The sequence below is a fragment of the Mytilus trossulus genome, chromosome 7 (assembly GCF_036588685.1).
Source record: "Mytilus trossulus isolate FHL-02 chromosome 7, PNRI_Mtr1.1.1.hap1, whole genome shotgun sequence".
NCBI classification, from domain to species: Eukaryota; Metazoa; Mollusca; class Bivalvia; order Mytilida; family Mytilidae; genus Mytilus; species Mytilus trossulus.
In genome coordinates, this window is record NC_086379.1 from 34,365,175 (window position 1) to 34,378,823 (window position 13,649).

General features: G+C 31.1%; 2 protein-coding genes across 2 annotated transcripts in view; both read right to left on the reverse strand.

Annotated features, from left to right (window-relative positions):
- Positions 1-789: 789 nt before the first annotated feature.
- On the reverse strand, positions 790-2,312 carry LOC134726361 (P2X purinoceptor 7-like). Its single transcript, XM_063590760.1, has 3 exons — positions 1,977-2,312; positions 1,635-1,678; positions 790-976 (listed from the first exon to the last, which is right to left on the reverse strand). Exons 1-3 carry the CDS (start codon positions 2,310-2,312, stop codon positions 790-792), a joined length of 567 nt encoding a protein of 188 aa, XP_063446830.1.
- Positions 2,313-3,015: 703 nt separating this feature from the next.
- LOC134726362 (neuropeptide SIFamide receptor-like) overlaps positions 3,016-13,649 on the reverse strand; it is a 40,216-nt gene continuing 29,582 nt past the window's right edge. Inside the window, exons 2-3 of the mRNA XM_063590762.1 lie at positions 7,307-7,406; positions 3,016-4,004 (exon numbers count right to left, since the gene is read on the reverse strand). Coding sequence (XP_063446832.1) covers positions 3,200-4,004; positions 7,307-7,406 — 905 coding nt within the window. The 3' untranslated portion in view covers positions 3,016-3,199. The remainder of the gene's footprint in view (positions 4,005-7,306; positions 7,407-13,649) is intronic.

The window sequence follows — 13,649 nt, forward strand, 5'->3', positions numbered from 1 at the left end:
CCAATGAGACAACTCTCAACCAGAGACTATTGACATAGAAGTTAACTGTAGGTCACCATACAGTCTTTCAACAATGAGCAAAACCCGTAATTGGATCATTGATAATGAATATTTTATGAGATATTTGTAGTAAAACTTTCATCTTAAAAACTTTAAAATAATTCAAACATTATTTTGATAACAGGCAAGATATTTATTTCAGTGTGTGCACTCATGTTTTACATTCCTGTGTCTGGAACATGATTTTTTTTCCTGACGGCATTGATTTTAGATTTTTGGTTTGAGATCAGTACCTCAAGACGATGTGTCGTACCGAAAGATGACCTATGACCTAGACATTTAACCTTTCATGTGAAACACAGTCTGAACTTGTTTTCATGAATGGAGACATTGGTTTTAGACCTCTTAATGATAAACTAACAAAAAAAACACCTATGAACAACACCGGACAATGTACTGAAAGATGACCTATGACCTAGACATTTAACTTTTCGTGTGAAATACAGTCTTTTAACTTGGTTTTATGACTAGAGACATTGGTTTTAGACCACTAAAAGTAAAAAAACACCTATGAACTACACCAACAAAAGACTACCACTAAACAACCGGCTCCAGGCTCCGGACAGGTGCATATAAAATGCAGTAGTTTTTAATAATTATTCAAAGGCAACAGTTTATACAACTTTATATAATTAACAATATATTATTAGCTTCATACAAAACTATCACATTCGTGTATAATTTTTGTGTTTCTTTGCAAATCCTTTGTCATTATGATTTTAAAACATTTCAACAAAACAGTTCTCTCACATCTAAAGCAGCTTGGAATCCTGTATAATCATTGTTGTTCTCTGGGAAGGAATCTCTAATGTCTTTGACAACACAAGAAGGAATTACCACCCTTCTTCCATTTCCAAGTTTTTCTCCTTTGAGCATCCAACAAATGGATTGTCTGTAAGCAACAAGACGGGATTGTCTGTAATAAAATATACAAATAAAAATGAAAGCATCAAATATATGATAGATTTTGGAAAAAAGGGATTTATCCAAATTTCAACAGAACTGACAATAATGCATGAAGTTTAATTTATTTTTACATGGTTACCAAAGATGAGAAAAGGTATATATAGTAACCACTTTACTCCATCTGTCATTCTATCTGTCCAAAAGACATTGGGCATTAATTATGAAAAAGTCTCCAAACATTGAGCATTTGACAACTAGGCAAACAGCAGTCCTTAAAATAAAACATTGAAAACAAAAGACTGCGACCAGAAACCACTTAATTCGGGAAAGGCAGGCTGATTCTGCTCAAGAGGTGATGCTTGATATATGTCTTATATATAAGTACAAATTTGTTGATTTCAGGAAATCATATTCAAAGAAAAATAGAAAGGGATTGTGGTTACGACATTCAAAAATACATTTTATTATTTTCTGTGTCATTTTGGTCTCTTGTGGAGAGTTGTCTCATGGCAATCATACAGCATCTTTTTTTATATTGTATCATTCCACTTAAAGACACTCGAAAAATCGGAGCAAATATTATATTTTCTTTTCAATAGAATGAAAGTTATGCTGACATTAATCATAGTCACATTCGGTGTATACAGTTCCAAGTACAGTTGACCCACTCTGACTCATGGTTACCGTTAAAGTTTGCATTTGTTGGTGAAAACTTTGAAAAAAAAAAAACTAGATTTTTTTGTAATTCACTTTTTTTTGTCTCATAGTGAGAGAACAATATCAATTTATAGTAGGCAGTGTTCAAACTCATTATTAATTTACGTGTACTTAATGGGAAATGACAATATTAAAATTTTTGAAGGACCCCCTCCCCCCACCCCCCAATATTTTTAAAATAAATTGTCTCTGTGTCTATTATTTGTGCAGACGACCAGATATAAGTTAGTTTGAAAGGAAACCTTTTTATTTAGTTCTGGTTAATAAAACTTTTAAAATGTCCAAAAATTCACCTGTTGCTCAATTCTTCCGGCGCTCGGCCTTGCTGTCCCTTGTACATCATCATCTGAATGTAAGCCAGTTCTAATACATCGGGATTTTAAAATTAAGGTGTCATAAATATGGTGCATGGTAATGCAGTTGTGGTCTTCCAAGTTCGGTAGCACCAAATCTGATACCCTACAACAAACATTTTCTTCAAGGGACGGCATTTCCTGACAGTTCCCACACTCGCACCATTCATCCAATGTCTGAACTACAGCTACAGAAGATGCTAATGCAGCTCTATTTCGATCCTCAAGTTCTTGAACAGTGAGCTCAGGTTCGAAGTTGTAAGCAACCAGACCCATCTGATTTGGATACTTCCGTTTTCCATCGCGGTACGTGTGTACATAGAATTAGTTTTGCAAAGTTTCAGATGCTGGAACAGGTAAACCGGAACCGTAGGAGTGACGTCAGGGCTAAAACAATAATGGCTGCCTACATGGAGGCGGGAATTTCAAAATTGATAATTGTAAAATATTGATTTATTTCATAACGGTACACTTTTTAAACACAAACGTTGTTAAACATATATTTATATAAAAATTTTCTATTAATTTATGCCAAAAAAATTTTCCCTTCTCCTTTAAATAACATAAACTAAAAAATTCCAAGGTGAGCGATACATCGTCCTTAAGCCTGATATTGAGTGTGTGTTCCTTTTTCTTTATTGTTGTTGCAACTACTGCACATGCATATTTTATTATTTCCATTCTATTTTTTGTCTGGTTTTTTTCCCATTCATTATTCGATTTCGATTAAGAGGGGCTAGTTGTAAGATAGTGAATATTTAGATTTCCTTTAAAATAAATAACTGTGCCAATTACAGAACAACTAGACAACTTGCAAAAATAAGACACTTTATTCGTAGACCTCAAGTGTACCATTACTGAAAAGAACTATCGCAACTGTTTTCCTTTGTAATATACAAAAAATTCACAACACACATGTTTGAGAATATAATCTAATTAATTACGAAACAATAAAAAAATCCATAAGGCATTACAAACAGAAAATATATTCATATACACATTATATCAACTAAACAATATATACATATGGCATTAATGTTAACATTAAACACATTAATCAGTCTTAATAGAAGTGAAGGTGTTATTACATTTATCATTTCTGAAATGATATATGTCCCGATAATTACATCGATATGACAGTAAAATAGCAGATAATCTTCCGTCTAGAAAGATGAAAATGTATCTTCTCTTTCATCTTTCCTAAATGTAAGTGTCATTTGTCCATTTTCAAACTGCACAGACATAAATCTTGCAGGATTATACTGTCTCCTTGGCCGTTTTGAATCCCCATGTGAGGTTGTTGACATATTCGTCAAACATCGTGAGGTTACAGTATGGTGTTTTATACTACGGAAAGAGTTGTTATCACGACAATTCCGGCATTGTACCAATGTTTTAAAACCGTGTCTGTACTTTCTACTGAAGAAGCAGTATATGATTGGATTGACACAACAGTTTGACAAACCCAACCACTGACAAACAGGAATGATGTATAAAGAAATAAAGTTGATATATTCCACGTCAGTAGGAGGATGGAAGTACAGCTGAAAATATACTGCATACAATGGAAGACGTGAAAATGCAAACAGACTAACAATGATCGAAAACATTTTGATAACTTTCACTTTCGACTTATTGATAGTCGCAAAATTGCTTGCTATTCCAGGAGCACGTCGTGTCCACACTTTATATACAATTGAAAAATAGCATACTATAATAAACGAGAGCGGAAGAGCATAACACATAATAAAAAGTCCGATAACGTAATAACTTCGCTGGAGGTCATAATCTGGCCAAATCTGATGACACATTGGTATTGTTTGTTGATCAAATTCTTCGTCAAACTTCTCATAGAAGAAAACAATAGGTAATGCGAGTACAACTGCCATCAACCATATAAACGAAATCATGGCACGTGAAGTACAAGTGTTGATTTTAGATCTCCATGTATTGCAAATTGCAGAGTACCTGAAATACATAATTTAAAACTAGATTTTTCCATATGATTACATTGCATGTACGTTTCATTATATTACATCGTTTTTATTGGCTAAGAACAATCTCCTTCTGAAATTGACATTCATTACACACTGACATTTATCATTCATCATGACACGAGGTCCCACAATAAAGTGCACAGGTAAATTAGATAAAAACTTGATAGAAATCGTGTTTTGATGATCATAGCCAAAAAAATGTAATTATAGGCATTGAATGCTTCTTTTTGTAATTTCATAGGGTTTAAAAAGCTTTGACCGTGCGCACATTTTAAGAATGAAGCGCGCTTCATACAAAATGTACCTCGGTCAAAGCTTTTACACAACAATGAATTTACAAAAAGAAGCATTCAATTCTTAAACAAAGATCATTTATTCACGGTTTGAAAAATCTAAAATCCCGTTTAAAGAAGAGGCACCGGTGAATCAAAACCACGGTTTGGTTGAGTTCTGCGGTTTAATCTTTTTATTCTCTCTATATATCATTTTTATTAATGGTGTCGTATTTCCCTTTTATGACATGGCTTCGCCATTTTTTTTTTGTCTCAGTGTTTCAATGTTCCTTGAGTACATTTCACCTTGTTCTTAAAAAAAGTCAGCCAAATTTCATTATTGGTTATTGTTGTCTATGTCAAACAAAATTACTATAACATGACAGTGATCTTTGCTAATTTTAAAACGGAAAATACTTAAGTTTTCCTTTACAGTTAAAAACATAAAACTACATACATCATGTTGATACCTTATGCTGACTTGTACAACAAAATTATTTGACCGCTTATAAGCTTTTAATAAGTTTTATTGACAAGTTGATTTTCTTCACTTGATGACAGTGGTGATATATGTGATATATTTATTAAAATAAACATATGCATTGCAAGTATTTAGGATACTTTTATGTTCCCTTGTACAAATGAAGATATTAGTTTTATTGCAAGAAATATTTTATTCAGTTTTTTTTATTGCAATAAAACAGATTTAATTATATTCAGACAAATTCAGTTTTCATTAAACATAAAACAATATTCCCAAGATATTGCATTTTTTTATTAAGATGATTTATTTTCATACGACTTTTATCATTATTTTATTTCAGTTGTCAGAGAATCATATCCTAAGATAATTGATGTACTGTGGTTGTTAATAAATACGGGGATAAAAAAGCGTGGGTAAATTCTTGGAAGTATAGGACCAAAGGCAAAGGACAAAAGTTAAAAATCTAGACCAATCTATAACGTTAAGATTCTGAATGGATTTTCAAGGTTTTAATGATTAAAAATATGAAACACCCCAATGAATGACGACGATGCAAATACTAATTAACAAACCACTCAATAGGAAATAGAACATAATCTGAGAACAACAACCTTAGAATTATTTGTGGCTTTGATAATGTGCATATACTTGAATATGTAGCGCGTATATGTAGCGGCCAGTTGTAAAAGAGGGACGAAAGATACCAGAGGAACAATCACACTCATTAAACTGACAACGCCATGGCTAAAAATGAAAAAGACAAATAGACAAATGTACTCAAGAAACAACATAGAAAACTAAAGACTGAGCAACACGAACCCCACTAAAACTCGAGGTGATCTTAGGTTTTGGAAGGGAAAGTGGATTCTGCTTCACATTTGACAATCGTCGTGTAAACTAGTTTTGATCTTATACAATTGGTTTGATCTACATATTTTTTTTAAAAGACTGAATAATAACTATAATATATATATAATATGTTTTCTGTCCCATTACTGGATTTAACGCAGTACTGTTCACACACTTCTATCTGTTCAGTCTATATTCAGATTGAACAGTAGTTTTGTTGATCCCCTACACATTCAAAACCTACAAAGTAGTCTGAAAAGTAACTGATCTGTACTGAAATGACTGCAAGTAAATTGACCGAACAGTATTGAACTTATCGTTGTGTAAGTCAAACCAGGGTCAACCCACCATTTTTTCATCAGAACAATACATAGCTCGTTTCTATATGTACGCTGGCGTTTGATTTTGTTATTGTGTGTGTATCTGTTGTTTCGTTGTTTTCCTCTTGTAGTTATTGTGCTTCCCTCGGTTTTAGTTTGTAACAAGGATATTTTTTTTTCCTATATCGATTTATTACTTTTATACTGTTGCCTTTGTTTATTAGTCGGACAACTGATTAAAAGACTAAAAAATGACTTGATAGAAAATTATAAACTAGCCGTAGTTGAATAAATACATACAAAACGTAGTATTGTTCAGAGTTTTGGCTTGTATGAATTCAGTAACATTTTCAGTAGCTTTTCAGACATTAGGTGTTTTGTTAAGTTCCGAAAAATGAACTTAATATTCCGCACGATCTTATTTGCGCAGGAGGCATGAAAGTAAAAGACACTAACTCAGTTAAGGCACCAGGTTTTGCTAGTTTTGGAGTTCAAGTGATTTCCGAAGTATTTTCTATTAATCTTGATTTGTCACTCGAATTTACTTATGCAAACAAACGATATTTATTGATGTTGGAAAATTTCTTACAGTTACAACCACCAATCATTACAAGAATAACTTTTTGTGTAAAGCACACGGTGCAAAGTATCAGAAAACAAAATGTATGTGTACGACTGACTCTGTTCTATCGGACATGAAAAATGTTGGTCGAAAAGTGTATTTACGAAAAAAGTAAAATAACAAACATACGAACTACGAAGAAAATTCAAAACGGAAAGTCCGTTTTCAAATAGTAAAATCAAAAGCTAAAACACATTAAACGAATGGATAACTACTGTCCTATTCTTCAAACATCAAAGCAAAGAAAAACAGGGTGTAGTGACTTGCTGAGCCTAAAAGTTACCATACGCTTATTATTATTACTGTAAATATGCCGATTAAGTTTACATGTACCTCATTAACTCCTAAGAAAAGTTTGATGAAATTATGTATTGGACGAATGAACGGACAGGATGAATGCACTACATGGTCTAATCCCATTGTTGGTGCAGTACAACTACTACGGTTGCAACTTTTTCATGCAAAATTTACCTTGTCTTTTTCAATTTGTTTTCATTTTATTTCACTATTTTTTTGTAATACAACTTTCAATGACTAAACATGTTTAACTTTTAATGAAAGCTACTTTCAAATTTACATCACAAGCAATTTTGGAAGTAAACTTCAGAACAGTTTTCTTTCGATATCCAATGCATTTATAATCAAATTGCGAAAAGTCAAGATAATTATACTGCAGTCTATTTTCATTGAATCATAGAACAATATTTTAACCAATTAACAACTAACCTGTCAATTGCAATCGCTGCTAGAGTGTTGACCGAAGCACACACAGAAACATGATGAATATATGGCGTCGTTTTACAGGTAAAAGCTCCAAATCTCCAACCTAAAATATAACAATGAGTAAAAAGTTATTGTACATGTTGCATCCAAACATACTTTAAACTAATAAAAATAAAAAATGTAAACCAAACCAATCTTAATTAATATATCAAGACCGCAAAGACAATAACACCTTTTTTTAATAAGCCTTTCTTTTGGTTTTTATTCGTTAGGTTGTCATCGATCTATCACGTTTAATAACAAGCTAGGGATGTTTGAATATAAATACTTGAAAAGCTGTAAACATATAAAAAAAAATGTGTAATGATTGTCAATGAGACAACTCTCCACAAGAGACCAAAATGACACATAAATTAACAACTATAGGTCACCGTACGGCCTTCAACAATGAGCAAAGCCCATACCGCATAGCTATAAAAGGCCCCGAAATGACAATGCTAAACAATTCAAACGAGAAAACTAACGGCCTAATTTATGTACATGTTATCAAAAAGAACATTAAAGTAAAAACCATTCAAGGGAAACGTTTTAGTTGATAAAGTTGAAAAAGATAAAAGCAAGCTTGTTTATTCATTGTAATAACGACTAAAGACCCCGTAGTTTGAATCATGAAGGGGAACATAACAAGATTTTTATGGATATCTAAAAATAGATGAAAAACTTCTTGCAAAATTAGTTTGAAGGAAATAAACCAATTTCGACAATTGCTGGCACATTTAAATAATATTTCCCTGTTCACATTTACGGAAAGAATGCAATATCATTCCATGCCTAATTCTATCTGACAGCGTTTGCTATATACAGCGTAAAATTAAATCATTCCATTAACTTTGTTTCCGAAAATGGAAAGCATCGTATGACATTTGAATATATTACTTGATATCTATACTATATATTTTCATTATGAAATGGCTCAAACAGTATGAGCAATGTTATCAACGTTTACTGGATTTTGTATTTTTTTTTTATTCATTTTGAAAATTGATCAGAATTTCAGACTCACCAACAGCTATGGTTGGGATGCTAGGTTTGTTTAGCCAACTTGAGTGAAATACAATCTTTAGGGGGTTGTAAATGTGTTATTTAATCAAAGTCTTGAAGCGTTTGTTTATTCAATGAACATGTTTGATTACAAGTTTTACAAGTGGGGTAATGTTTTGAACACAGCTGGACTGATCGACCAAATTTAAAAAAAAAAATACTATAAAATTGAGAATTGAAATAATGAAAATTAAGTACAAAATTCGATCTTTCACTTTTTTATTACAAATTCGTTCAATAATCTATCATTAATTTAAATGATTATTTCTCAAATGTTCGATAATTATAAAACAAGATGGCCATGTGTATATTTTATTGTGCTCATCGATCAGTCATTGAGAGAATATCAACGCATGATTAGTAATAAGTTAGCTACAAAGGAAGGTACAAATGTCGCAAACGGTCCTGAACAATACAATTCACATTTTCTTAATTTGTGTATTACGTATCCTTATAGTAAATAAATAAAGTCAACAGTAGTATCCCGCTGTTTGAAATTCATGAATCCAACAGTTACGTCCGTGCTTGTTAATAAATTTGAAGCAATCAATGTATTTATTCAAAGTTGATTTAATAAGTTTATAATCATTTTTTTTCTTTTTAGTTTCAAAACAAATAAGTATATTGGTTACTTCGGTTCTGTTCAAACATTTGGTTTGCTGTCAATATAGTACTTTCATTAGTTTTCAGACAATGCTGTTTTTTCATGCAGGTAAATAACAATTCCTGAAATGTTTGAAGATAGCCAGAACAGATCTTATAAGGCTGAAAGCAAAATGTTTGAAAAATATCACAAAAGAATCGTGATTAAACATAGGGAAATAAATAATTCATTCATGATGAAGCGTGCTTTTGTCCTGCAATATACGTAAATGTATTACGACAACCATGATATGTTTTAAATTTATCAGTAATGATGTTTCGAAACCAATTGCTTGCGATAAATATACCGTTTAGTTATGCTTCCTATATAGTTGTTCCATATGCATTATTTATTTCTAGATGGAATAAATGCGTAGAAAAACTCGCCCCGGATTGACTGATCAAGTATTTATAAAAATCTATTTTTCATTAAGTTCTATTTCCTCAAGATATTGATGTAAAGGAATTTCAATATCGTGACCACATGATCATGAATTGCTTTCTGCTATAAAGACTATGACAAGGATATGATATGATGTCAAAATTATACTTTTTTTCTAAAATGGCTAGTACATTTTACTGTCAGTGTTGATTTATCCTTAAAAAAACCGCATTTCCATAATTCTTTATTTGTTCAAAAATACCCACTAAGAATATTATTGCCATTTGCATATCAAGGTAAATTATCCATTATATCATCATACCATCACAACGATATTTGATGTACTTGACTTATCTGAAAGATGTTATATTACAAAATATTGGTAGGATTTTAAACCTTTCAATGCTGTTTGTCTAAACATGTCACGGATTGTTTTTAATTTATATGTCTTCTTGGATTGGTTTTGTATATCAAATTAAAAGAAAATGAAAAGGTGTGATATTATTGCCAATGACACAACTCTCCACCATGGAGGTAATAACATAGACGTTAAAAACTATAGTTCATCGTACGACTTTCAACATTGCATTGAGTAAAACTCCTACCGATTTGTCAATTATAAAAGGCCACGAAGTAACAAATGTGAATCAGTTCAAACGGCTTGATTTATGTTAAAAAAAACATTGATCGAAACACAAATAATGTTTTTCAAATAAAAAAATGAAGAATTTAATAAGGAAGCTCGAGGGTACAAAAATTTCTGCAAAACTTTTTTTCATTACACATTTTATTCACTTTTAGTTGTTACTTTATGATATGGTACAAAAATCAACCAAACAAATCAGTTCGTCTTGAACTCAGATGACTTTACGAATGTTTATATCATCATGATCATTGAAAAAGCTTCAAATTATCTCCCTTGGTGAAACAAGCCTTTTTTTGGCATTCAAATTGAAATATCTTTTATAACTCATCGTTGACCTATTTCTTTTTTTTTTAAAGCTGTACTTAGACTAAGCACTTGTAAAATCTAAGCGATATCATTATTTTAGTTCTTTTTTTTTATTTCGATATTACCGCTTTTTCTCCGATTACTTCAACAGAAAAAAGTACCTTAACAAAAATGCATGCTTCTTACGAACGCAGATTGTGAGCTCAAATGAATGGTGACCCAATTGTTTTATTTTATTTTTCTATTAAGTATATGATAAAGGTAATTTATAGAAAAATGTAGCAAAATCCTATATTAAAAAACATGGATTTATACCCTCGAGCCCCCTTAAGATAATGTTTTTATTATCTGCATCTCTCAACACGAGACTAAACGAAGAAGAGTGTATAGTCGATGCCCAATAAGTCAATTTTAAACCTACATGTAGGTTTGTAACATTTCTCTTAGATTCAAATCCCTTTTATATGGTAAACATCGACTATTAGTTCAGAAAGATGATCGGAAAAGGTTGAGCATAGCCGTAAAACATTAATAATTTGATACTGTTATGTCTAAGAAAATGAGATATTTTATACTGAAGACACACCTGAATTTTTAGATAGACCAAATTACATATAATGAATACAAAATAATTGACAATCCAAATATATTTTGTCTATATGAAGTTTCTCTTTGATAGCTCCGAGTGATCAAATTCCATATCTCTTTTACAGGAAACCCATTACGTGTTAAACGTAGTTTATTTGATGTGATTGAAAAATAAATAGATCTGGAAATGGCAATGATTATATGTTAACCGATTAATAGTCGACCAGTTTGATAATGGAACACTGTCAATTATTAGGTAATGCATCAACTTATCTTCACAAACAAATAAATAGTTTTATCTTTTAGAACACGACTCTGATCCTTTTAGATTATCAACAAAGAAAATATCAATGCTATCAATTTTTGGTAACCGATTTTTTTTTCTTGAAGGCAATGAGTATCAATTATAGTAATAGAAGTATTTTTAAACCTTTGAGCAATCGTCATTTAGAAAAAAAGACATGTACATGTATATAAATAAAAAATACGTTGAAATTGGCACATTTAGACATTTGCTTGCTGCTTGTTATTCTGAAACGCAGAAAAAAAGACATGGCAAATTGAAGAATTCATCTAAACACTATCCTCAACTTTGGCTATGTTGAAAAGTCTTACCTAATTCTATACAAAAGTTGTATTGATTGAAAAGATGTTTAAAAAGGTCAATATTTAATACGAATGAGGAAAAAATAGAAAAACAACGAAATTACAAACAACTTCACAAAAAAGTGAAGATAGAGAAACACAACATAGTCAACAATCCTGACGTAAATTTGGGTACTCAAGTCTCTAGGTGGTAATGCAGTTCTAGTTAAAATTCTCGAACCCGTCAATAAGTAAATAAACATTTTAATTTAATAAAATTGTTATGAAAAGAAGGTACAATGATTTTTTCATGAATAAAGAACACATGCCAATTATCTTTCAAATACTGACAATTATTTGATGGATTGAAATTCATTTAAGCCATTCATTTATGATTAAAACTGTAAATTTGTACCTATTTTCGTGAGGTAAATTGATTTTCAAATGAAAAGAAATTTCTAAATTTCATAACAATATTAATTAATACCACCTTTTCTGTGAAGTTGTTTGTGTTTACCTTCATTCTTTGACTGTGCGGTATGGGCTTTGCTCATTGTTGAAGGCCGTACGGTGACCTATAGTTGTTAATGTTTGTGTCATATTGGTCTTTTGTGGATAGTTGTCTCATTGACAATCATACCACATCTTCATTTTTATATTTATTGATGTTTTTCAAATACTTTAATTTTCCTCAACTATTCCATTCGTTTGAATAAGTCGGTTCATAACATATTTTGTGCAACTGCATTGTCAATTGTCGTTAATTAATCATATCAACTTTCAAAGTCAATAAATTTACAAGAACAATAGATCGATTGTCTGCTTTAAAGTCATGATAAACGTTAACGTTGAAGAAAAGTAACCGTATTACTTTAAATATACATGTACAGCATGCATAATAGCACGAGTATCTGTGTATTTTAAAGCTGTTATCCGATAGAGTCAGCTGAAGGTTTCAATGTCTTGTTTTGTTTAGTCGTTTAAATACAAATACCTATCATTTGAGTTACAAACATGCACTATGAATCGTCTTTGAATTGATAAGGAATAAATCATTTGATAAAAATACTGTTATTCTTTTGCATATTCTAATCGACGGTTATTTAATGTATTGTTCTCAATCCTTAATTTATTTAGAGTTAAATGCAAGTGATTATAATTGTTACTGGGCGTTCTCGTACTTCAAGCAATCTTCTTAAAGGCATAACTCTCAAAGTGTGTATTTGTGAATGCTTATATATGCACCTCTGATTACGACACGCTACCAATAAACAGTAGAATATCCTGATATTCAGCGACATTACAAATGTCCATTCTGGTACTTATTATAAAAAATGAAAATATGTGAAATAATACTGAGCAAGATGAAGAGAAATTAACAAGAAGCAATAAAAAAATATTGAAAGAAAATAACAATCTATAACATATCCAAAATTGAAAAACGACAAAAACACAAACACATTAAAATTATACAAAAACTTAAGATAATCGGAAGTAAAAAAGTGTGCAGCAGAAGGATAAGAAAGCAATTCCTTATCCATGGAGACGTTCATCAATAACTAAATATATATTTTATATAATAAATATCCTTTTCGTTGAGATGAATATTAGTTATGTTCATGGATTACCCAACACACTCAACATACTTGACGGGTTGAAAAGCATTTGAGCTATATACTTCATCATACGCATGTCAATTTGTTTTCTGTCTTTTGAAGATTAATGGACTTCTAAATGAAAGGGAAATGTGAAAATGTTATAACAACCATGATTTTATTAATGATTTTTTAAATGGTTAAAATTATCATCTTCCGTTATTGGCAGAAAACTCAAGTGTAATAAAGTGTTTCCGATAGAGACGCTTTATTGTCAATAAACTATTCACTCAGTTTTGTATGTCAGTTTATAACATATTGTTGTTTAGAAACCTTTCTATCGAATGCAAATTTATAAACTGTGCGAGGCAAAATGTTCAATTATTTACTTTTACTACACGACACATACGTGTCACCATAGCGTACCCAAAATTATAATTTAAGTTTTTATTTATGATCATACGACCTTCGCTGGAGATATATTCTGATAAAGTCAGCAGA

What these genes read in the sequence shown, in the direction of transcription:
- LOC134726361 (XM_063590760.1), bottom strand. Translation starts at nt 2,312, where the DNA reads ATGGGTCTGGTTGCTTACAACTTCGAACCTGAGCTCACTGTTCAAGAA. An exon ending in CCGGAAGAATTGAGCAACAG is followed by an intron (nt 1,679 to 1,976) that starts GTGAATTTTTGG and finishes TTTTTTTCAAAG; the next exon opens with TTTTCACCAACAAATGCAAA. An exon ending in AACGGTAACCATGAGTCAGA is followed by an intron (nt 977 to 1,634) that starts GTGGGTCAACTG and finishes ATTTTATTACAG; the next exon opens with ACAATCCCGTCTTGTTGCTT.